Source organism: Lepus europaeus, chromosome 14 (genome assembly GCF_033115175.1).
Source record: "Lepus europaeus isolate LE1 chromosome 14, mLepTim1.pri, whole genome shotgun sequence".
In the NCBI taxonomy this organism is placed as follows: domain Eukaryota; kingdom Metazoa; phylum Chordata; class Mammalia; order Lagomorpha; family Leporidae; genus Lepus; species Lepus europaeus.
This window is the reverse complement of record NC_084840.1, coordinates 26,209,359-26,232,969: the sequence shown is the minus strand read 5'-3', so window position 1 is coordinate 26,232,969 and position 23,611 is coordinate 26,209,359. Positions and strand designations below refer to the sequence as shown.

At 40.1% G+C, this 23,611-nt stretch overlaps 1 protein-coding gene and 1 non-coding gene across 4 annotated transcripts in view; one reads left to right on the top strand and one right to left on the bottom strand.

Annotated features, from left to right (window-relative positions):
* The window catches only part of DTL (denticleless E3 ubiquitin protein ligase homolog), a 52,446-nt gene that overhangs the window by 20,804 nt on the left and 8,031 nt on the right, over window positions 1-23,611 (bottom strand). For all 3 annotated transcript variants that reach the window (XM_062210308.1, XM_062210305.1, XM_062210306.1), the window contains 6 exons: window positions 14,798-14,863; window positions 12,910-13,022; window positions 4,878-4,951; window positions 3,260-3,363; window positions 2,844-2,948; window positions 253-365 (listed from right to left, as the gene is read on the bottom strand). In XM_062210308.1, coding sequence (XP_062066292.1) covers window positions 253-365; window positions 2,844-2,948; window positions 3,260-3,363; window positions 4,878-4,951; window positions 12,910-13,022; window positions 14,798-14,863 — 575 coding nt within the window. The remainder of the gene's footprint in view (window positions 1-252; window positions 366-2,843; window positions 2,949-3,259; window positions 3,364-4,877; window positions 4,952-12,909; window positions 13,023-14,797; window positions 14,864-23,611) is intronic.
* LOC133774022 (U6 spliceosomal RNA) lies at window positions 9,846-9,952 on the top strand. Its single transcript, XR_009868003.1, has one exon. It is a non-coding gene; the product is annotated as a U6 spliceosomal RNA (small nuclear RNA).

Genomic DNA, 23,611 nt, shown 5'->3' with positions numbered 1-23,611 from the left:
TTATTTTCAATTTCCTGGTAACATGTAAAACAGAGAATATGGATTATCAATTTCTGATACACCTTGGCCATGAAAATGAAAGTATCATACAGTCTCTGAGAGAGCTATCTAAGAGTCAAGTAGCAATCCTTACATCTGATGTGGAAGAAGCTAATAGTACATATTTTACATTAAACTTACCTTGTATCAGACAGGAGAAACGTTTACAAGAACGCTTCAGTTCTGCGTTTGTGGGGGAGTCTGGCAACTTACCTTCCAGATGTAGGCAGCTTCATCACTGGAGCCACTGAGTAGAAACTGGTCATCTGGACTAAGGCTGGATTTTACATAAAAGGTAGAGTTTTGGTGTCCATTGAAAACAGCCACTGCAAGAAGAAAAAAAAAGTTATGTGGTTCTTTTATTCCTAGTGTTCAAATGAGTACATTATTTATAGCATATATATTCTAAAAAGTTTTATCACTATATTAACCATTGAAGCAGATGGTCAAATTTTACTCAACAAGGGAAATAAATGGATACTGGCAAAAAAAACAATAGAAAGCAGCTTTATATTATACCCAGTGTTACAAACTCAGCCTACATGCTTGAAATGGCTATACTAAGTGATAAAAAAAAATACTTAAAGAAAAAGAAGTACGCAATGTTCAATCTGTTTATAAAATAAAAATTAGACCCTTTCTTGCTACCCTAGGTAGGTATTTTCTATTGCACTGATATATTATACTTGTTTCCCTTCAGATTTCAAGCTTCCTAAGTGTAAATTTCACATCTTGTTCTTTCCTTACTAGACCTATGGTGCTCTGAACACAGTAAATCCTCAAACATTTGTTCCATTTGAGTAAGAGTTACAGTAGCTTCCCTAGGATGGAGGGCTCTTATATCCAGCACTTAATGTAGACTGTATGATAGAATAGCTCATTAAATAAATTATAAAACACAATGTTAGGTTAGCTTCAGGTTTAGACTTCCCACTCTCCATGGCAAAAAGGCAAGTAATAATAATCTATATAAAAATCTAGCACAATGCACTCCTGACAGGTTCTTCTATTCTAAGGAAGTCAAAACCTGAGGCCTCTGCCTCAGGAAACATAAGAGAAAAATCTGTTATTGGAGAATTTAAGGATTTATTCAGGCAGGAAAAAAAAAAAATCACTCCAATTTTTAACAAGGAGAAAGAATTGCTAAGGGACTCTGCTTTCCATAAGTCCACACAGATACCTTCCTTTTTCTAAAATAAAACTGAAAATTTTTGTATTTATAGCTTTCAAAGAAAATGCCTATTACATTCTTTCCATATCAGACATTTTTAACATAAAAGTAAAGTAGCGTATGAATCAACAGACCCACATAATATATACCTGCCATCATAAAAAATCCTCTGCAAAATAAGCAGTCTTCTTTATTTGGAATATTGTCCCAAAACTGCAATTGTTCATCTTCCTCAACACTAAACTATGAGTGGAAAATTATAGACTGCATTTCTCACTAAACCTCTAAGTATTTATTGCCCTCTACTGGTCTAAGAAAGATTGGTATGAAGTACATCACACTTGGAAATGTTTCAAATCCTGGTAAAGAAATCTTCTTATGAACATCATTTACTGTAATACGGTGAATTAGAAGTATCACCTCTGGGACCTTTTCTGAAGTTTTGAAAAAGACAAGTAATTACTAGATGTTTTAGACATATAACCTCTCCCCAACTCCATGCCCCTGTCATTAAATTTCTAAAGAACAAATCTGTGTCTACCTATTTACCCACCTACTACCAATCTGTTTTAGGAGCATAGAAAAGGTTACCAAAGTGTTAGGAATGTTTATTTCCATAGGGACAAACTAAACTCAAGGCCCCTTTAATGCCACACTGTGAGGAAAATTATATAGAAACACTCTTGCACATCTGAAAACATGATCAAGATTAGACACTATCTATGGGGAACGATTTGGAAAAGTATTTCTTAGGACTAACAAAATGAGCAGATCTCACATTTTGATTTCTTTAAGGAAAATAGCAAAATAAGTTACTAAAACCTTCTGACTTTTCTAAATATTCTTGCTCTTGTTTAGAGAACACTAGACCTAATCCAAAGCATCGGAAATGTCAACTGTGATGCTGCCACAGATAAGTCCTGATAAGATTGCTTAGGGAAATCTCTGGAAAGTTCTGTAAAATCATAACTAAAATAACCTAGGTTCTGTACTATTTTGAGATTTCTTATTTATCAGTGCATCATATTTTAGAGGGAACTAAGTGGCTCTGGGGACTGGTTATGGATTCAAAGTGTTTTTGACTGTGAAAGAATCAAGCTATAGTATTTTGCTTGCTTAAGTAATTGAATGTTCTTAAAAATATAACTCAAATAACCCTCCTTAAAAATGCTTGAGAAACTTGGGTTTTATTAGTTCTAAGTGTCAGGTTCTATTTTTATATTCTTGAGAGAAGGAAGAAGGTGAATTTGGAACTATTTTAGGGGTCTGAAAAATTCAGCCTTTTGATTTTAACTAACAGTTCTCAAAGAGGACAAAAGCTGAAAACAGTTCTCTATCCCACAGCTTTGTAAATAGAAAATTAAGATAATTCTAAATATAGGCCAAGAGGCATCATTTCAGGACAACAGATTCACTATAAATAAGTCCCATATAGAGCAGAGTTTTGTTTACTTCTGAAGGTATCACAAAGAAAGTACACCTATGAAAATACCAGGGAACCAAGCAAAGATGCCAAAGTCTTCAGATGGCTTAATTATCTAGTTTAAGAAAAAACAAAAAACATTAAATTATCATTAACAAAAAAGCCCATGTTAGTTTTCCAGTAAGAGAATCTGAATGATTAATATCTTACCCGGAGAAGTCTTTAATCCAGTCATATTGAACATGTAGATGTTGTCATCTGTGCAATTAGCAAATAAAGTAGAGCCAGTGGAATCCAAAATCAAACTTGAGTATCCTAGAAAAAGCAATCTTCAGTTAGCATGTCCTGATTATGTATACATATGGGGCTAAAATGTAGAGGCAAAATTAGATCATTCCACAAGAGTCATCAGAATTCTCTGTCCTCTAAATATATAAACCAAAAATATGCTTGAGTTTTTATCCTTTGAAGTTCAAAAAGATGCAAACACACTTTATAAGTTCTCAAGCCTATGTTGCTAAAAAGTAGCCTGATTTTTTTTTTTTTTTTTTTGGATACTGTCTTTTGAAAATTTTAACAAGACTCAAATCTTCCCCCAAAATTGCACAATCTAGGAAAAGGCTTACCTAGTTTTCGTGTGCTGCTACCTGGGTACAGGAAAGACTTGGACGCTATTGGTTCTTGTCGATAAGCAGTATAATTCTTACGCAAATCCCATACCTTGATTATCCTAAAAAAAACCAAGGCAAATATTACTTTGCAGATCTTCTCCTAACTCCAAACAACTTCAATTACATGGAATGTGAAATGACTTTTAATCTAACTCCTCTGACACATTCACCAGGTATAGTGAGGACATCTCATTGGGAAACAAATTGAACTATCTCATACCGTCATCTCCAATGTTAGACTTACAGTTCTGACGGATCGGAAACAGATGTGATTTGACCCAGTGATGAGTTACCGGAGTTTACTCCAAGGGAGCGGAAAAGGAAGCTGAAGGTAGAGTGCTGATAGTCACTGTTCCATTGTTTTTAGAAAAAACACTTCCTAAGCCTTTTTTTTTTTTTTTTTTTGACAGGCTGAGTGGACAGTGAGGGAGAGAGACAGAGACAGAGAGAAAGGTCTTCCTTTACCGTTGGTTCACCCTCCAATGGCTGCTGCGGCCAGCACACTATGCTGATCCGAAGTCAGGAGCCAGGTGCTTCTCCTGGTCTCCCATGGGGTGTAGGGCCCAAGGACTTGGGCCATCCTCCTCTGCACTCCCAGGCCACAGCAGAGAGCTGGACTGGAAGAGGGGCGACCGGGACAGAATCCAGTGCCCCAACCGGGACTAGAACCTGGTGTGCCAGTGCCACAAGGCGGAGGATTAGCCTATTGAGCCACAGTGCCGGCCTCCTAAGCCTTTAATACTCTGCATATATCCTCTGACATCACTAAGTAGCAAGCTCTGTCCTTATAGTTGTAATATTTCTTCACATAACTATTTAAGTAACCTAAACAAATTTTCTTGTAAAATATAGAAAAACACTTTTTCATTTCATCTATTGATATAATTGTCTTAATTCTCTACTTGCAGTTTGTGGACAACTTGAAAACACAAACTTGATATAAAATGGCAGTATGAAATATAAATATAAAATGTAAAACAGCTCTCACAGCTATTCACAAATATAACCAGTAACTTTTAGATTTTTCTATAATTTTTTTTTTTTGCCAGGCAGAGTGGACAGTGAGAGAGAGACAGAGAGAGAAAGGTCTTCCCTTGCTGTTGGTTCACCCTCCAATGGCCGCCGTGGTTGGCGCGCTGCGGCCGGCCACCGCGCTGATCTGATGGCAGGAGCCAGGTGCTTCTCCTGGTCTACCATGGGGTGCAGGGCCCAAGCACTTGGGCCATCCTCCATCAGAGAGCTGGCCTGGAAGAGGGGCAACCAGGACAGAATCCGGAGCCCCGACCGGGACTAGAACCCGGTGTGCCGGCACCGCAAGGCGGAGGATTAGCCTAGTGAGCCACGGCGCCGGCCGATTTTTCTATAATTTAAGCAGCAGGTAACACTGGTCCTATATGTTTCACAGGTGTTATTTCATTTAATTATTTGAGCAAAAGTTCTAACTCCATCTTTTCTGGTGTAATCTCTAGTTCCTCTTCTCAGCTGGGGTACTATGTCAAAAGTTAAAATCACACATTCATTTATAATGGAACTAGTGACTTCATCAAAAGAACCAAGAAATAAAGACTCTTACCCATCCACAGCTCCTGCTGAGACCAAAGTATTCTCATCTTGAAAAAGGACGACAGTAACACTCTGCTGGAAATCCTAACAGCACAAGAGAAAGCAAAGGAGGAAATTCTACCTTAGGCATTATAAACTTCACCATCAAAACAAAGTATTAGAATATGGCTCCCTTCCTCCTTCCCTCAAACTCTGAATTAGATTAAAGCTTTTCTTTTCAATAATCCTAATCAGATATACAAACACATTTTCAAAAGTTCATGGAAAATGGAAATTTATTTTGGTGCACAAAATTTTGAAATCCACGGACAGCTGTTTCATAATACATATTTTCCACGAATTTTCTGAAGACCCTTACATAGATTCTGAAGAAAATGCCTTAAACATCATTAACTTATAGTACATAGTATTAATACTTTAACTTGTACTCAAGAGACAAACTGGTGATTACAAGATTTTATTTCAAAAGAAAGTAAAAGAAAGAGAATAAACAACTAACAGAAGTGGCTCGTCCCCATTCCATAAAACCAGAACTTCTACTGGGTCTACTTAGAAACAGCCAATCTAAACTGTGTCATCTTAGAAAACTATACACATTTTTCCCCTACACACGTTTCATTTACAAAATGTTGCTATCTATATTATTATATAGGGGTCTCTAAAGAATTATGGATCAAAGATTATATGCTCTGAAAAAGTTAAAAGGGACTTGTGAAATTTTTATTGTTATTACCTAAAAGATTCTCTAAGCTCAGAATCTGACTAAATGTCTGAAATTTTAAAACACTTAAAAGTCATTTGGACTCCAGAGATCACTGTTTTCATTCATGCATTTCTGTATTCCGTTCATGGACAGGAGATACAGTTTTAAGTCCTATTGTTTTGGTAACCATACTTGCCCCAAAATACTAACTTTGATCCCACAAGTCAAGTATATTTGAAAGTGAAACGCATTAAATTCACACTAACTTGTTTCAGGTTTGAACAGGATCTAGTTTGAGGGACTAAGAAGGGTAAGACACTAGTTTGAAAAGAAGCCCTATCAGAGCAATATGAATTCTGGCTTAAGAGAAAGAATGGAGCAATCATTAATGCTTTATGAAAAGTTTATAGGGAGCTTCCAAGATGGCAGAGTAGGGAAGGAGCTTACTGCTCCAGTCTAGAAGTTAGTTTTAAAAAAGTGGAGAGATTGCAGTCTCAGGCAAGAGTTAGGGAGAAAATAGTAGAGGAAACTCTAATCACATTAGAGGGACCTACGTAGAGGGTGTGGATGCCTGCAACTCAGGACCCCAGCAGTCGAGAGCCTACCCACCAGTGTTGGAGAGTGAGGTAAGACAAGACAGCAGCAGCCCAAGCCACTGGCGATAAAGCTGCAGGAAGAGTCTAGAGGGAACCTGCCTTGGGAGCCCCATGAGGGACGGTGTTACCTGCCAAACTAGAGAAGAAACAAAACCAAAAGAACCAAAAACCCCTGATCACCTTACAATGGTGTCCTATAACAGGCTGATAGAGGGGGCACCATTTTGGATGTACGTTAACAGCTATGCCAGCTTGTGTCTGTGCCCAGCAACCAGCTAAGTAGAGACTCCTGACTCTGGTGGGGAAAACTAACAGGGGGCTGGGTGCTTGTAACTGTGGGAGGCTTGTGTACCAGGACTGTGAAAAAAACTGAGGCTGTGTGGGAGGATTCACGGTGTGGCTAGGACTTTGGGCAGTCACTGTGGGAGACTCCACATGCTCAGGGCTTCCTGGTTACCTGGTGAAGGACATTGCTGAGGAATCTAAGCTTACATTGAGAATTGCACAGTTCCTTTGTGTGGTTCTTGGCGCAAAGTGGATGAATATCATACCCACTGGGGCTAGTGCTCAGGCACTGGTCTCCATTGAGGAGAGGAGCTCAGCTGAGCAGAATAAACTTTCCTTCTGATTAAAAAAAAGATTTACCATGACAAACCTTGGTGTGTCACCTTAGACATGCCCTTCATACTGGAGAACTGAAGAGCTCCCTGGCCAACCCACCACATGCTTCTAGATACTCACTGAAAGCAGACACTCCACTTATCTACAGAGGCATAGTACAAAGCTAAAAGCCACTGCATTGAAAAAACAAAGAAGAAACCAATGAGTATCTCCACAGATGCTGAATAACAAATGCACCAATTCAAGAAAGAATAAGGAACAACATGACGTCCCAAAAAGAACACATTTCTTTCTTTCTTTTTTTTTTTTTACAGGCAGAGTAGACAATGAGAGAGAGAGACAGCGAGAAAGGTCTTCCTTTGCCGTTGGTTCACCCTCCAATGGCCGCCACGGCTGGCGTGCTGTGGCCGGCGCACCGCGCTGATCCGATGGCAGGAGCCAGGTGCTTCTCCTGGTCTTCCATGGGGTGCAGGGCCCAAGCACTTGGGCCATCCTCCACTGCACTCCCGGGCTATACCAGAGAGCTGGCCTGGAAGGGGGACAACTGGGACTAGAACACGGTGTGCCGGTGCCGCAAGGCGGAGGATTAGCCTATTGAGCTGTGGCGCCAGCTAAGAACACATTTCAATACTAGACTGTGAAGATGATGAGACTGAATGCCAGAAAATAGAATTCAAAAAAAAACTGATAAGATTACATAGCAGTAATCAGAAGCAAATGCAAGAACTACTGAAATCGACATGACATGAAAGAAAATTTCTCCCACAAAATTGAGATCTTAAAGAGAAATCAACATCAAATGAAGAATTCAACAGAACAAATAAAAAAAATGCGTAGATGGCGGCGCTGCGGCTCACTTGGCTAATCCTCTGCCTGTGGTGCCGGCACCACAGGTTCTAGTCCCAGTCGGGGTGCCGGATTCTGTCCTGGTTGCTCCTCTTCCAGTCCAGCTCTCCGCTGTGGCCCGGGAAGGCAGTGGAGGATGGCCCAAGTGCTTGGGCTAAAGCCAGAGCCATTAGACAAGAAAAAGAAATCAAAAGGATACAAACTGGGAAGGAGGAAGTCAAACTATCCCTATTTGCAGAAGACATGATTCTATATATAGGGGATCCAAAAAAATCCACCAAGAGACTACTGGAACTCTTCTATCAGTTTGATAAAGTAGCAGGATATAAAATCAATTCACAAAGATCAACAGCCTTTATATACACAGACAATGCCAAGGCTAAGATTGAACTTCTAAGATCAATCCCATTCACAATAGCTACAAAAAAATCAAATACCTTTGAATAAATTAAACCAAGGATGTCAAAGATCTTTACAATGAGAATTACAAAACAAGAAAAGGATCAAAAAAATGGAAAAATTTTCCATGTTCATGGATTAGAAGAATCAATATTATCAAAATGTCCATTCTTCTGAAAGAAGAATGCGGTACCAATCAAGATACCAAAGACATGATGCTGAAATTCATATGGAGGCACAGGAGACCTTGAATAGCTAAAGCGATTTTATAAAACAAAAACAAAGCCAGAGGCATCACAATACCAAATTTCAAGACATACGACAAGGCAGTTATAATCAAAACATCCTGGTACTGCCACAAAAACAGATGTATAGACCAATGGAAAAGGATAGAAACACCAGAAATCACTACAAGCATCTACAACCAACTTATACTTGACCAAGGAGTTAAAACCAATCCCTGGAGCAAGACAGTCTCTTCAATAAATGGTGCTGGGAATTTAATAAATGGTGTTGGATTTCCATATGCAGAAGTATGAAGCAAGACTTCCTACTTCACACAAAAACCCACAGAACATGGATTAGAGATCTAAATCTATGACCTGACACCATCAAATTATTAAACAACATTGGGGAAACCATGCAAGACATTGGCACAGGCAAAGAGTTCTTGGAAAAGACCCCAGAGGCACAGGCAATCAAAGACAAAATTAACAAATGGGATTACATCAAACTGAGAAGTTTCTGTACTGCAAAAGAAATATCAGGAAGGTGAAGAGGCAACCAACAAAATGGGAGAAATTATTTGCAAACTATGCAATTGATAAAGAGGTTAATAACCAGAATCTACAAAGAATTCAAGAAACTCCACAACAAAACCCCGTTACGCAATGGGCAAAGGACTTAAACAGGCATTTTTCAAAAGACGAAATCCAAATGCACAACAGACATGTGAAAAATTGCTCAGGATCACTAGCCATCAGAAAAAATACAAATCAAAACAACAATGAGGTTTCACCTCACCCCAGTTAGAATGGCTTTCATACAGAAATCAACAAACAAGAAATGCTGGTGAGGATGTGGGGAAAAAGGTACCCTAATCCATTGTTGGTGGGAATGTAAGCTGGTAAAGCCACTATGGAAGACAATATGGAGATACCACAAAAATCAGAATATAGACCTACTATATGACCCAGCCATCCCATTCCTGGGAATTTACCCAAGGGAAACGAAATCAGTAAATGAAAGACCTATCTGCACTCCCAGGCTTATTGCAGCTCAATTTACAATAGCTAAGACATGGAATCAACCTAAATGTCCATCAACAGAAGACTGGATAAAGAAATTATGTGATATGTACACTATGGAATACTAAACAGCAGTTAAAAAAGTGAAATCTGGCCATTTGCAACAAAATGGATGAATCTGGAAAACATCATACTTAGTAAAATAAATCAGTCCCAAAGGGACAAATACCATATGCTTTCCCTGATCTGTGAGAACTAATAGAGCACCTAAAACAAAATCTGTAGAAGTGAAATTGACTTTTTGAGAAGGAAAGACTTGAGCTCCCTTGTCTTGACTGTCAAGGAGCAGTTTCATTTTTGTTGTTTTCGGTTTTTTTTCATACTATTTGTTGAACTCTCAACATAGTTAATCATATGTGTATAAAGTCAATTGAAGATGAATCTTAGTAAAGAATAAGAATGGGAGTAAGAGAGGGAGGAAGAAGTTTGTAACTGTAAAGCTGTATTGTTCTGCATACATTCCTATTAACTTACTTCTAAGGGTACACTTTAAAAACTTGTAATGGGTGCTCGCTTCGGCAGCACATATACTAAAATTGGAATGATACAGAGAAGATTAGCATGGCCCCTGCGCAAGGATGACACGCAAATTCGTGAAGCGTTCCATATTTAAAAAAACAAAAAACAAAAAAAACAAAAACCAAAAAAAAAAAAAAAAAAAAAAAACCTTGTAATGGGACCCCAAAGCCTATTCAGTGGTAAAAATGCCATCTTAAGTGTTAAAGTGAACATATAGACAGGATTAAGTGTTAACATGATTATATAAATAGGATCAAGTGTCTGGTAATAAAAACAGGTAGAACTAAAAGGAAGAGAATGTTCTAACATGGGAAGCAGTTCACACAGCTGATTCATAGAATGACAATTGCTTTAAGTAACACTCTGACCTCAGAATCAGCTCTTAAGGCTTTCTGGTCTGGCTGAAAAGTCTATGAGAGCATTTCAGGCATGGAAAGCCAAAGCACTGTGGCAAAAAATAGTCTACTTCAAGGACCTCTGTGTTTGAGACCCCAGCGGAAAGAAGTGGCCATTAAAGAAGGAGGTACTTTTCTCTGAAGGGAAAAGAAAAATTCCACTTTGCTTATGACCTTGTCTAAATACTGACTGAGTTTATGAATTCAAAAGGCTTCAGTAACCTAGGCAGCTCATGTCAAGAGCCTCATGTGGTCACTGACGTCATACATAGTGTTGTTTGTTAAATTAACAGGAGTCACTGTGCACACTCCATGCAGGACCTCTGTCCTCAATGAGTTATGCGACTTAATTGTAAAACTAGTTTTGTGTGTGAGTGTGTGTGCATACAGCTGGTCTTCTGTATACAAAGTTAACAGAAAATGAATCTAAATGGAGAATGGAACTGGAAGGGGAGAGGGAGGAGTGGGAGTGTGTTGGGAGGGCAGGTATGGTGGAAGAATCACTATATTCCTAAAGTTACGACATTTGTTTTCCCTAAAAATTAATTAATAAAAAAAAGTTTATAGGGGCAATGCACCAGGGAAATAAGCAATTTACAAATTACTATCATTTTAAGCAGGTACAAGATGATGTTGAGGATGAAGCCTGTAGTGGCAGACCATCCACATCAATTCTCCAGAAAAGGGGCTAGTGTTGAGGTGAAATGGGTAAATCCAGCTTTCCATATTGGGCACAGGTTCATGTCCCAGCTGATCCACTTCCGATCCAGCTGTCTGCTAATGAACCTGGGAAGGCAGCAGGAGATGGCACAAGTGCTTGAGCCTCTGCCACCAATGTGGGAGAGCTGGATAAAGCTCCTGCTCCTGGCTTTGACCTGTCTCAGCCTTTGCCATTGTGGCCATTTTGGGGAGTGAACCAGCAGATGGAAAAATCTTTCACTCCCTGTAATTCTGCCTTTCAAATACATATATACATAGATCTGTAATAAAAAAATTTTCCAGAAAGAAAAAAAATCTCATTTGTGTCCTGAGGAGCACCAATGGTTAACAGAAACAATAGCCAATACTATAAATATCTCCATTGGTTTACCTTACACAATTCTGACTTAAAAGCTAAAGTGGAACAAATTTTCATCTCAATCCTGCCAAAGCTGATGTACTCAGATCAGCTGCAGCCAAGGGCAAAGCTTTCAATGAAAATTTTAAACAAGTGTGGTCAAGATCCTAAAGCATATTTTGAAAGAACTATGTGATTAAACATGGCTTTACCAGTATGATCCCAAAAACAAAAAACAAAGCAACAGCTACCAAGAGGCAAATGTGGTCCAGCAAAGCAAAACCAGCCTGGTGAAGAGCAACGGTTATGATAATGTTCTTTTTTTTTTTGGATACTCAAGGATTTTATTGACTTTATGGAGGGCCAAAAGCCATCTGCTTATTATGACGGTATTTTGAGAAAGTGAACCAAAGCACTAGCAGGAAAAGCTTCACCAGACAGTCCTTGCCTACCATCACAATAGTCTTGTTCATTCTTCTCATCAAACATGGGTAATTTTTTGAGAATTCTGATGGGAAAACTTAAGGCATCTACATTTACAATTCTGATTCACTTCTTTCTGACTTCTGCCTCCTTATCTTAAAAAAAATTCTGGCCGGCGCCGTGGCTTAACAGGCTAATCCTCCGCCTTGCGGCGCCGGCACACCAGGTTCTAGTCCCGGTCGGGGCGCCGGATTCTATCCCGGTTGCCCCTCTTCCAGGCCAGCTCTCTGCTATGGCCCGGGAAGGCAGTGGAGGATGGCCCAAGTCCCTGGGCCCTGCACTCGCATGGGAGACCAGGAGAAACACCTGGCTCCTGGCTTCGGATCCGCGAGATGAGCCGGCCACAGCGGCCATTGGAAGGTGAACCAAAGGCAAAAAGGAAGACCTTTCTCTTTGTCTCTCTCTCTCACTATCCACTCTGCCTGTCAAAAAAAAAAAAATTAAAATTAAAATTAAAAAAATAAAAATAAAAAAAATTCTTTAAAGGGCACCCATTTTTCTTCAGTTAATGTAAAAAAGAGTGCATTGACATAGTTGAATTCCCAATACCTTCAGTTCTTTAAAGCTAGGCTAAATGCTGGTATCAGGCACTTAAAAAGTGTCTTGAACATGATGTAGTTTATGTTGAAAAAATAAAGTTTATGTATTTTTATCTTTTCATTCCATTTTCCCACAAACCTTTCAATTTAATAATTTACTTGATATTTGAAAAGAATACAAAATTCACAGCTTTTCTGTAGTTTGTATTATGAAAACAGGGATTACTTTACCATATAATACTATATAATAGTACCTAACATTCTTCTTCAAACAACTCTCACCCCTTTTCCTAATGAATCACATTATACAAATACTGTAGTAAATATGTACAGAGATCGCTATAGAAGAGGGTCAGGAAATTGAATTTTTAATGTATTATGTAATTCTAACACATGCTTAAGTTTGAGAACCACTATCGTAGGCGTTAAATAAGCAACAAATCACTTATACTAAAAGAATATGACGACTCTCTTTGACCTAATCCAAAACTCCCATTTTCATGCCCAGAAATTCCCTAAAATGAGATTCTATCCTACTGTTAAGATCTATACATATGTATACATTACAAAATCTTACCACAGAAGGAGCAAGTCCTTTTGCATTCTGTTTCTTTTTGGGTTTTGAAGGGGTGTGTTTGTCTGAGGTATTATGAGCTCCACTGATTTGATTCACTTGCCTATAAAAACCATCTGAAAGACATTCCAAGGAAATTGACTTGGTTTCAAACGTTGACCTCACGCTGAACATCATGTAACATTTATATATAAGATCTTAAAAATTTAAGCAATTTCTGACAAGATTAGTGAAATTAGAGTTTAGCAGAGTCAGCTGCACTAGATCTCCTGTGGTGAGGTAATAATGTATTAAAAAAAAAATAGTAAGCACAGAGATGTTTATATTAACTTTATTCATAACTGCCCAAAATGGAAGCAACCAAGATTTCCCTCAAGAGGTGAATGGATAAAATGTTGTAAATCCAGACAATGCAATATTATTTAGCACAAATAAGAAATGAGCTTGGGGCTGGCACTATGGCACACAGGGTTCAAGTCCCAACATCTCATATGGGTGCTGGTCCAAACGAGTCCCGCTGCTCCAATTCCGATCCAGTTCCTTGCTAATGTGCCTGGGAAGGCAGCGGAGGATGGCCCAAGTCCTTGGGCCCTTGCACCCACGTGGAAGACCTAGGAGCTTCTTCTTGGCTCAGATCTGGTCATTGTGGCCATTTGGGGAGTGAAATCAGCAGATGGAAGACCTCTCTCCCTCTGTCTCTACCTCTCTCTGTAACTCTCTTTCAAATAAATAAAATAAATCTTTAAAAAAAAAAACAAACTTGATAAGGCTGTAAACAAAAACTTAAATACATATTATTAAGTGAAAGAAGTCAATCTGAGACGTCTATACACTCTATAATTCCAACTATATGACACTTTAGCAAATATAAAACCATGAAGACAGCATAAAGATCAGTGGCTGCCAGGGCTTATTGGGGAGATAAGGATGTGTAAGTGGAGCACAGACTATTTTCAGGGCAGTGAAACTATTCTGTATGTTACTACAATGGCAGACACATGTCATACATTTGTCAGTATCTATACACTGTATAACATCAAAAGTGAGCCCTCCGGCATCCCATATGGGCTCCGGGTTCTAGTCCTGGTTGCTCCTCTTCCAGTCCAGCTCTCTGCTGTGGCCCGGGAGGGCAGTGGAGGATGGCCCAAGTGCTTGGGCTCCTGCACCTGCATGGGAGACCAGGAAGACGCACCTGGCTCCTGGCTTCTGATTGGTGCAGCCCCAGCCGTAGCGGCCATTTGGGGAGGCCAACGGAAGGAAGACCTTTCTCTCTGTCTCTCTCTCACTGTCTAACTCTATCTGTCAAATTAAAAAAAAAAAAATGCTAACCCTAATTTAATCCATGGACTTTGAATGAAAATCATGTGTCAATATAGGTTCACCTATTATAATGTATGTACCATTCACACAGTATGTTGGCAGTAGGAAAAGCTGTAGTGTGAGGGCAAGGGATATATAGAAACAGTACTTCTCACTCCTCTAAAAAATAAATTAAAAAGACTATTAAAATGCTAATAAATAAATTAAAAATAAGCCAGGGAACAATCACTCTCTTAATGGCATTATAGGGAAAAATAAGCTTTTATTTAATCTAATCGTTTAAAACAAAAATTTTCAATAAAAATAAAAGTGAACCTATGCATTAACAGTTTTAATTACATCAATAATATAGGCAAATGTCATTATAAGTCGGAAGGCAACCTGAGGCAAGTATGTGAACAAGACAGTAATTACAATCACTAGGAGCCTGAGAACTGGAACACTGAGCAGAAATGGGAGATTATGAACACATGGGCCCCCTGGTGGTATTCAGATGAAATCACTAACACTTTCATTCAAAATTATTAAATATGATCCCACATCTATCAAGAGTAAAAAAGAACTAGACTACCTTTTTTGTTGCATCTGGTATCCCAAACCATAATGTTGCCATCTCTTCCACCTGTACAGAATACAGCTGTGGGGAAATAAACAGTTTATCAAGAGGTAAACAAAACCAGTCAATGGCACATACATTTCAACTTAAATTTCATACCGCATTTTTAAAATTAATTAGTTAATTAATTTGAAAGGCAGAGTTACAGAGGGAGATGGAGAGACACATCTTCCATCTGCTGTTGATTCACTCCCCAAATGACCACAACTGTGTCAGGTCAAGGCCAGGAGCCTGGAACTCCATCTGGGTCTCTCACATGGGTGGCAGGGGCCCAAGTACTTGCACCATGTTCTGCTTTCCTAGGCATATGAGCAGGGAGCTAGATTAGAAATAGAGAAGCTGGGACTCAAACTGGCCCTTACATGGGATGCTAGCATTGTAGGCAGCAGCTTAACCTCCTATATCACAAGGCCAACCCCAACCTAGAGTATCTATTATGTGCTATGTACAATATTTGGTACTGCAGATTAAAAATCTTAAAAGTATGTGGCTCAACAACAGAGAAAACTAGGAAGGGAAAGGACTGCAAAGAGCTCAAGATGTTTATATGGAATAAAACTTTACAGAATAATCAAAGGGGCTGGTGCTGTGGTGCAGCAGGTAAATCCACTGGCCTCCCATATGGGTGTGTGTTTCAAGACATGGCTGTTCCACTTCCAATCCACCTCCCTGCTAAAGCGCCTGGGAAAGCAGCAGAAGATGGCTCAAGTTCCTGGGCCCCAACCACTCACGTGGGAGACCCAGATGAAGCTCTTGGCTCTGGCCTGTCCAGCCCTGGCTATTGGGGCCATCTGGGGAGTGAACTGGAGGATAGAAGATCTCTGTCTCTCGCCTTTCAAATAAATAAATAAATCTTAAAAAAAAAAAATCTATGAATGACAGGTAATAGCCAACATACTAATTAGCCTAAGCACTATATATTTTTCCATATACTTTACATAAATTGTCCCAATCCTTTCCACCAACCATATTAGGTATTATCCTCCTCATTTTATAGATGAGAAAACCAGGGCAGAGAGAGAGAAAGGTAATTTGTAAAAGTATTATTGCCAGTATGAATCCAGGGCCTATACTCCAAACAAGCTATACCATCTTAGTATAAAAATATAGACCAGATCTGTATGAACTTTGTAGAAAGGTACTGACTCTAAGATCGAAACAGGGCAATAGGTTTGAAGAAGAGAATATTTATCTGTAATTTTTATTCTTAAAAAAAAAAAAAAAAAACACTTCTCCCTGTATGAAAGGGTGAACACTTAACAAACCAATGTACTTGTATTAGCTGTAAACTGGACAAAACACAAAAAACAACTTCCTGAGGGCTCTGCAGGGACTGAAAAAAACATGCACATTTGGTGGGGAATCAACATCTGAAGCAAGTGATTGGCTGGTGCTAAATTATTTATTTATTTTTTTTGGTTTTATTTTGAAAGCAGTCATAGCCTCAACATCAATACCAGGTATCTAAAATGTCAACAGAAAAAACTCACCTTGTGTCGAATTAGAGGACTGAGGGCAACAAAAGCACTCAAGAGAGTGAAATCATTGGGACTGGCCCTGTGGCATAGCTGGTAAAGCTGCTGCCTGAGGTGCTGGCACTCCACATGGGTGCCAGTTCATGTCCTGGCTTCTCCACTTCCAATCTAGCTCCCTGCTAAACGGCCTGGGAAAAGCACTGGAAGATAGCTCAAGTATTTGGGCCCCTGCCACCCACGTGGGCGACCCAGATGAAGCTCTTGGCACTTGGCATTTGGCCCTTGCCAATGCGGCCATCTACAGGGTGAACCAGTAGATGGAAGATCTCTCTCTTTGGGAGGAGAAAAAGAAAAGAGATGATGATGGGATCCTAAGAAGAGCAAGAAAAAGAGAACCCCTAATTCTGCATTTAAACTCAGTTCAAGTGTGTAGCTGTCCCTAAACAATATGTGCAAAGGGCCAACACTGTGGCAAAGCAGGTTAAACTGCTGCCTTTAGCGCCAGCATCCCATATGCAGCATCCTGTATGGGCGCCAGTTCACATCTAGTTCACACCTCGCTGCTCCACTTCCGATCCAGCTCCCTGCTAATGCACCTGGGAAAGCAGCGAAGGATGGCCCAAGTGCTTGGGCCCACACACCCACGAAGGAGATCTGGGAGAAGCTCTTGGCTTTGGCCTGGCCCAGCAATGGCGGTTGTGGCCATTTGGGGAGTTAACTAGAGGATGGACAATCTCACTTTCTTTGTCTCTCCCTCCCCATCTCAGCCTTTAGAATAAATAATACATCTTAAAAAATTAAATAAAAAATGTGCAAGAGAAAATTGCAAGTCAGCCTTGAACAAAAAGACTGAATTGAGATATGATGCACTGCTCTCCTGCAGATGTGACTGTCCATATCTGACTCTAAATGAATTGCTCATCAAACCAGAAACTCTTTTCTAAACAATATAACTGACTCCAATATACCATACACAATGTCCAGGATATTATCTTAAATTATTTGACATAAAAGAGGCAGGAAAATGGCCAGGTATTCTCAGGGGAAAGGAATCCAACTCCAAAATAACTCAGATGATAATTTATCAGATGAAGTTGTAATGCAGACACAACTAAGTCAAATAAAACTTCGTAGTTGATGACAATGTGGTGAAATGCAATAGAGCATCAAATAAATAGTATTAAAAAAAGAGAAAATTTTAGAACTTAAAAAAAATATCTGAAATGATAAAAGACTTGCAAGATAGGCTTAGAAAGAGACCTGAGAGTCAGTGAACTTGAAGACAAATAGAAATCACTGAATTTGAAAAAGAGGAGGGGTGAACATTTTGCTAAGTGAAAGCAGCCAGTTACATAAGGCTACAATTGTATCCATCTATTCATGTGTATTAAGAGTCAAATGTATAGAAAGAAAGAGAAAGCAGTATAGTGGTTGCAGAGGTTATGGTGAGGGGGCAGATGGAAAGTACTAACAGGTTTGAGTTTCTTTTTGGCTAATGAAAATATTCTAACCTTAGATTGCAGTGCTAGTTGTACAACTCTGAGTAAACTGAAAACCTTTAAAATGAATACTTTAAGTGGGTAAATTTTATGCTATGTGCTTCTGTTTGAATATAGTTTGCACCCTCTAAAACTCAATGTTGAAATCTGAAATTGTCACTGTGGTGGAATTGGTAGGCAGGGGTGATTGAGTCATGAGGCCTCTGCACTAATGAATGGATTAATTCCCTTATGGATTAATGGGTTATCATATGTGTGGGTCTGTTATAAAAGTGTGTCCTCAGAGCAGGCATTGTGGTATTTTGGATGCCTACATGCCAAACTGCAGGCTGGTTCAAGTTTTTGCTGCACCACTTCCAATATAACTCCTTCCTCATGTCCTGGGAAGGCAGCATATGGTGATCCAAATATTTGAGGCCTGACCACCTGTAAGGGAGAACAGGATAGAGTTCCTGGCTCCTGGCTTCAGCCTGGCCCACCCCTGGCTTAGCCCTGGCTGTTCTGGCCATTTGGGGAGTTGAACAAGCAGATGGAAGACCTCCCTCTTTCCCTCTCCCTGTTGCTCTGCCTTTCAAATAAGTAAATAAATGAAAATTTGAAAAATGATTTTTTAGAGCAGACATTTGGCCTAGCAGTTAAAGCACTGCTTAGGATGCCCATATCCTGTATAAGAGTGCCTGGTCTTGAGTCCTGGCTCCACTCCCCAATTCTAGCTTCTTGCTCATGCACACCCTGGGAGAGGAGCAGGTGATGGCTGCTGGGCTGCACCACACACATGTAGACCTGGACTAAGTTCCTGGCTCTTGACTTCAACCCCAGCCTAGCCCGAGCTGCTGTGAGCATTTAGGGAATAAACTGGCAGATGGGTGTAGCAAGAAGGCCCTCACCAGATGCTAGGGACATCCTCTTGGACTTCCTAGACTAAAAGTAATGAGCTAAGCAAATTTCTACTCTTTATAAATTTCTCAATCTCGGTATTTTGTTATTGCAAAAGAAAAGAAAGAGTATGTAACTTATGTATCACGTTTCAAAAAATAGAAAAACAAACAATACAACCTTAAGGATTTATGAGACTATAATATATGGGGGTAATTGGAGTCAGAGGAGGGAGAGAAAACAAGTGAAATAGGCACAAAAAATATTTCAGGAAATAATAGCAGAAAACTTCTCAATTCAATAAAACATAGGTTTACAAACTCAAAAAGCTCAGCAAAACCTAAACAGGGTAACTTCGAAGGGAATCATGAGCAGATACACCACAAACTGCTAAAAAACAATCAGAAAATTTTCTAAGTGGTCAAGAAAAACACATACAGAGAAAGATTTCAATGATGACACAGTTCTCAGTTATCAGGGGATAAAACCATGGAAGACAGTGGAATAGTATCTTCAAGTAATTAAAAGAAAAAAAAAAAAAAAAACCTGTGAACACAGAATTTCATCTCCAACAAAAGCACCCTTTAAGAATGGAAGATGCAGCTGGTGCCGCGGCTCAATAGGCTAATCCCCCGCCTGCGGCACCGGCACCCAGGGTTCTAGTCCCGGTCGGGGTGCCGGATTCTGTCCCGGTTGCCCCTCTCCCAGGCCAGTTCTTTGCTATGGCCTGGGAAGGCAGTGGAGGATGGCCCAAGTGCTTGGGCCCTGCACCCACACGAGAGACCAGGAGAAGCACCTGGCTCCTGATCAGCGCGATGCACCAGCCACAGCACACCAGCTGCAGTGGCCATTGGAGGGTGAACCAATGGCAAAAGGAAGACCTCTCTCTCTCACTATCCACTCTGCCTGTCCAAAAAAAAAAAAAAAAAAAAAAAAAAAGAATGAAGATGAAATATATTTTCAAATAAAGGAAAACAAGGATAATAATTATCACCAGACTCATATAAAAGAAATGTTAAGGAAGTTATTCAAGCTAAGGGAAATGATACCAGAGGAGGGAATAAAGATGGAGTTGCCAGTGGGAAATCATGAACTCAGTTTTATTATATTGATATGACGTGTTTGTAGAAAGGTTAAGGCTAGACGGGATGGCACTGTGGCATAGCAGGTAAACCCGCTGCCTGAAGTGCCGGCACCCCATATGGGCGCCGGTTTGAGTCCCAACTACTCCACTTCTGATCCAGCTCTCTGCTATGGCCTGGGAAAGCAGTAGAAGATGGCTCAAGTCCTTGGGCCCCTAAACCCATGGGAGAGACCTGGAAGAAGCTCCTGGCTCCTGGCTTTGTACTGGCTCAGCTCCAGCTATTAGGGCCAACTGGGGAGTGAACCAACGAATGAAAGACCTCTCTCTGCCTATCCTTCTCGCTCTGTGTAACTCTTTCAAATAAATGAATAAATCTTTAAACAACAAAAAAAAAGAGACTAGAAAGAGATTTAAGAAAATACAAGTGAAAAAGTAAAACTGGGATAGAAAAGTATACACAGTACACAAGTGACCATGAAGGAATAAACATAAAGATAGAAAAAGAACCATACAGGAGTGGTTATCACAGACTCCGGGAAGAAAAAAATTTTTATGATAAAATATGTTGCATATTATAAAGGATAAGTGCTACAAAAACACAAGATGTTTTGGGGATGGGCAACAGACAGGCCTGTTTTCCCTAGGGCTGGATTGCAGCATGGTGAGTAAAGCTGCATCCCATACAGGAGCAGGTTCAAGTCCAGGCTATTCCACTTCTGAACCAGCTCCCTACTAAGGCGCCTGGGAAAGCAGTGGAGGACAGCCCAAGTGCTTGGGCTCCTGCACCCACATGGGAGACCTGGAAGAAGCTGCTGGCTTCAGCCTGGCTCAGCCCTAGCTGTTGTGGCCATTTGGGGAGTGAGCCAACAGATGGAGAGCTCTCTTTTGAACTCTGACTTTCAAATAAATAAAACTTAAAAAAAAAAAAGAAGAAAAAGAAAAAAAAAGAAAAGTAAAAGAGAGAACAAGAGATCCAGGTAATTTTATAGGAGAGGAAATAAAAATCGATTTTATTGATCCACCAATTCTAATACCCTCTTTTCTGTCACACAACACATATATCTTTAATTCAATTTTTCTTGCTTGTAGGTCATAGATATTTAGGGAAGACTGTAAACTCCACACGGACATATGACCATGTCCAATTAGGATTATATGTATACTACCCATGCAGGGTCTTTTTTACCATGCTACCTACAAAAAACCTACAAAACACTAAGCATTTATATAGTCCTCAATTTTTTAAAATGCATTCATATCTCATGCTTATGCTGACAGTATTTTTATGAGTTAAATAGAATACATAATAATCTCACTAAATGAGGAAGTGAAGAACCAAGAGAGAATAATGACTTTGCCCAACAGTTTAGAGGCAGAATTAAGACTAAAACACAGTGCTCCTACATATGGTCATAAAAGTGGTTCTACACAAGGGTATATGTCTGAAAGAATGAGTGAGACTAAAATCTAATCTGTTTCACCAACCAAATCATGAGGCTTTGTAGGCAGTGACTAACCAGACTATTCACAAGATGGCAACCATGGACTACCTAGAGCTAAGAAACGAAGCTACCTGATCCAATTTCTAACTCAGTGCATTTCCTACTAGATCATGTTGGCATAGACTGAGTCACAGGCACAAGTTTTAAAAATTAAGCAAACAGAAAAAGATATGAAGTTTTCCTTTTTCAGTATTATTATTATTTTTTTGCAGGCAGAGTTAGACAGTGAGATAGAGGGAGACAGAGAGAAAGGTCTTCCTTCGTTGGTTCACCCCCCAAATGTTGCTATGGCTGGCGCGCTGCGCCGATCCAAAGCCAGGAGCCAGGAGCTTCCTCCTGGTCTCCCATGCGGGTGCAGGGCCTAAGCACTTGGGCCATCCTCCACTGCCCTCCCAAGGCACAGCAGGGAGCTGGACTGGAAGAGGAGCAACCGGGACAGAATCCGGCGCCCAGACTGGGACTAGAACTCGGGGTGCTGGTGCCGCAGGCGGAGGATGAGCCAAGTGAGCCGCGATGCCGGCCTTTCAGTATTCTTTAAATTTTCATGACCTTAAATTACTTTTATAAACTCAGTGTGAACTCTGACACAAGAATAAAACAAATTAGAACACAGGTATTGGGGAGTGAACCAGGGGATGGAAGATCTCTCTTGAATAAAATGAAAAATAAATAAAAAAGCACAGTAACACAGAAAGAGAGGAAGAGGGGGGAGGGAGGGAGGGAGAGAGAGAGAGAGAGAGAGAGGGAGGAAGGGAGGGAGGGAAAGGGAGACAGAGAGAGATCTTCTATTGGCTGGTTTACTCCCCCAAATAGCTGCAACAGCTGGAGCTGGGCTGATCCAAAGCTAGGAGCTTCTTCTGGGTCTCCCACATGGGTGCAGGGGCTATTTTCTGCTGCCCAGAAGTGGAGTAGCCCGGACTCAAATCCACACCCATATGGAATGCCAGTGCTGCAGGTGGTGGCTTTAATAACTATACCACAATGCTGGCCCCAAATAAAATGTTTTAAAAAAACTAAAAGCAAGAGAATTAACTTCCAGTAACCATCACTCTGACCAGTCAGTGGCCATCAACAAGTAGACAAACCCTTCTATGAGGAAAAGACTTTCTCCCATCCAAGCACTAACCAGGCCTGACTCTGCTTAACTCATGAGCTGAGGCGTATTCAGGGTGGTATGGCCACAGACAAAAAAGATTGACTTTGTACAGGTTCAGATTATAATTAGCATTTTCTTAAACAATATATAGTTTTTACTTACCCTGCAATATCTCCAAGGTATGCTTATAGAGTAAATTTTAACAGTAAGAGATTTTAATGTTTGTCTCTATTATACTGAGACAGGTTAATTCAGATACTTCTTTGAGATATAATCAATGAAAACATACTAGGAAATTGGGTCATTGTAAATTTTTAGGTAGAAAAATCATGCCATTTTCCAGGTGTCTCACCCCAGCCTCACATTCCACCTAAAGTTTACAAGTAAAGTTAAAGTAATCCTATTTTACAAAAAGAATGAACAAATAGCCAATATAAAGTTTTGAATTCAATAAATAATGAAAATTAGGGCCAGCACTGTGGTATAGCAGGTTAAGCCACTGCCTGTACCCACATGGGAGACTGGGAAGAAGCTCCTGGCTATTGTCTTCAGCCTGACCCAGCCCCAGCTATGGCAGTCATTTGGGGAGTGAACCAGCCAATTGAAGATGTCTCTCCCTCTGTCTCTCTCTCTCTCTCTCTGTAACTCTGCCTTTCAAATAAATAATTTTTTTTTAAAAGAAAGATTTATTTATTTATTTTTGGGTCTCCTACTTGGGTGCAGGGGCCCAAGCACTTGGGCCATCTTCCACTGCTTTCCCAGGCCATCAGCAGGGAGCTGGAACAGAAGTGGAGCAGCTAGGACTCAAACCAGTGCCCGTATGGGATGATGGCGCCACAGGATTCTTAAAACCTACTATGCCACAGTGCCAGCCCCAAATAAATCTTTAAAACAAACAAAAACATCAAAATTCAACAGAAGTATTGTGGCTATTTAAAACTGCTAAGCTCTCCTGAAAGATTATAAGAAAATAAATTATCTGAAGGCTCTTGACTTTCAGGGACATGCTGGAGAAAATGTCCTTAAGAATGGGATTAAAACCAACTTAATTTCTTTTGTTTTTTTAAAAGAATGAATTTATTTAGGGGCTGGCGCTTTGGCGTAGTGGGTAAAGCTGCCGCCATCAGTGCCAGCATCCCAAATGGGCTCTGGTTTGAGACCCAGCTGCTCTACTTCCAATCTAGCTCTCTGCTATTTGAGACCCGGAGGAAGGTCTTTCAAAGGTAGAGTTACAGAC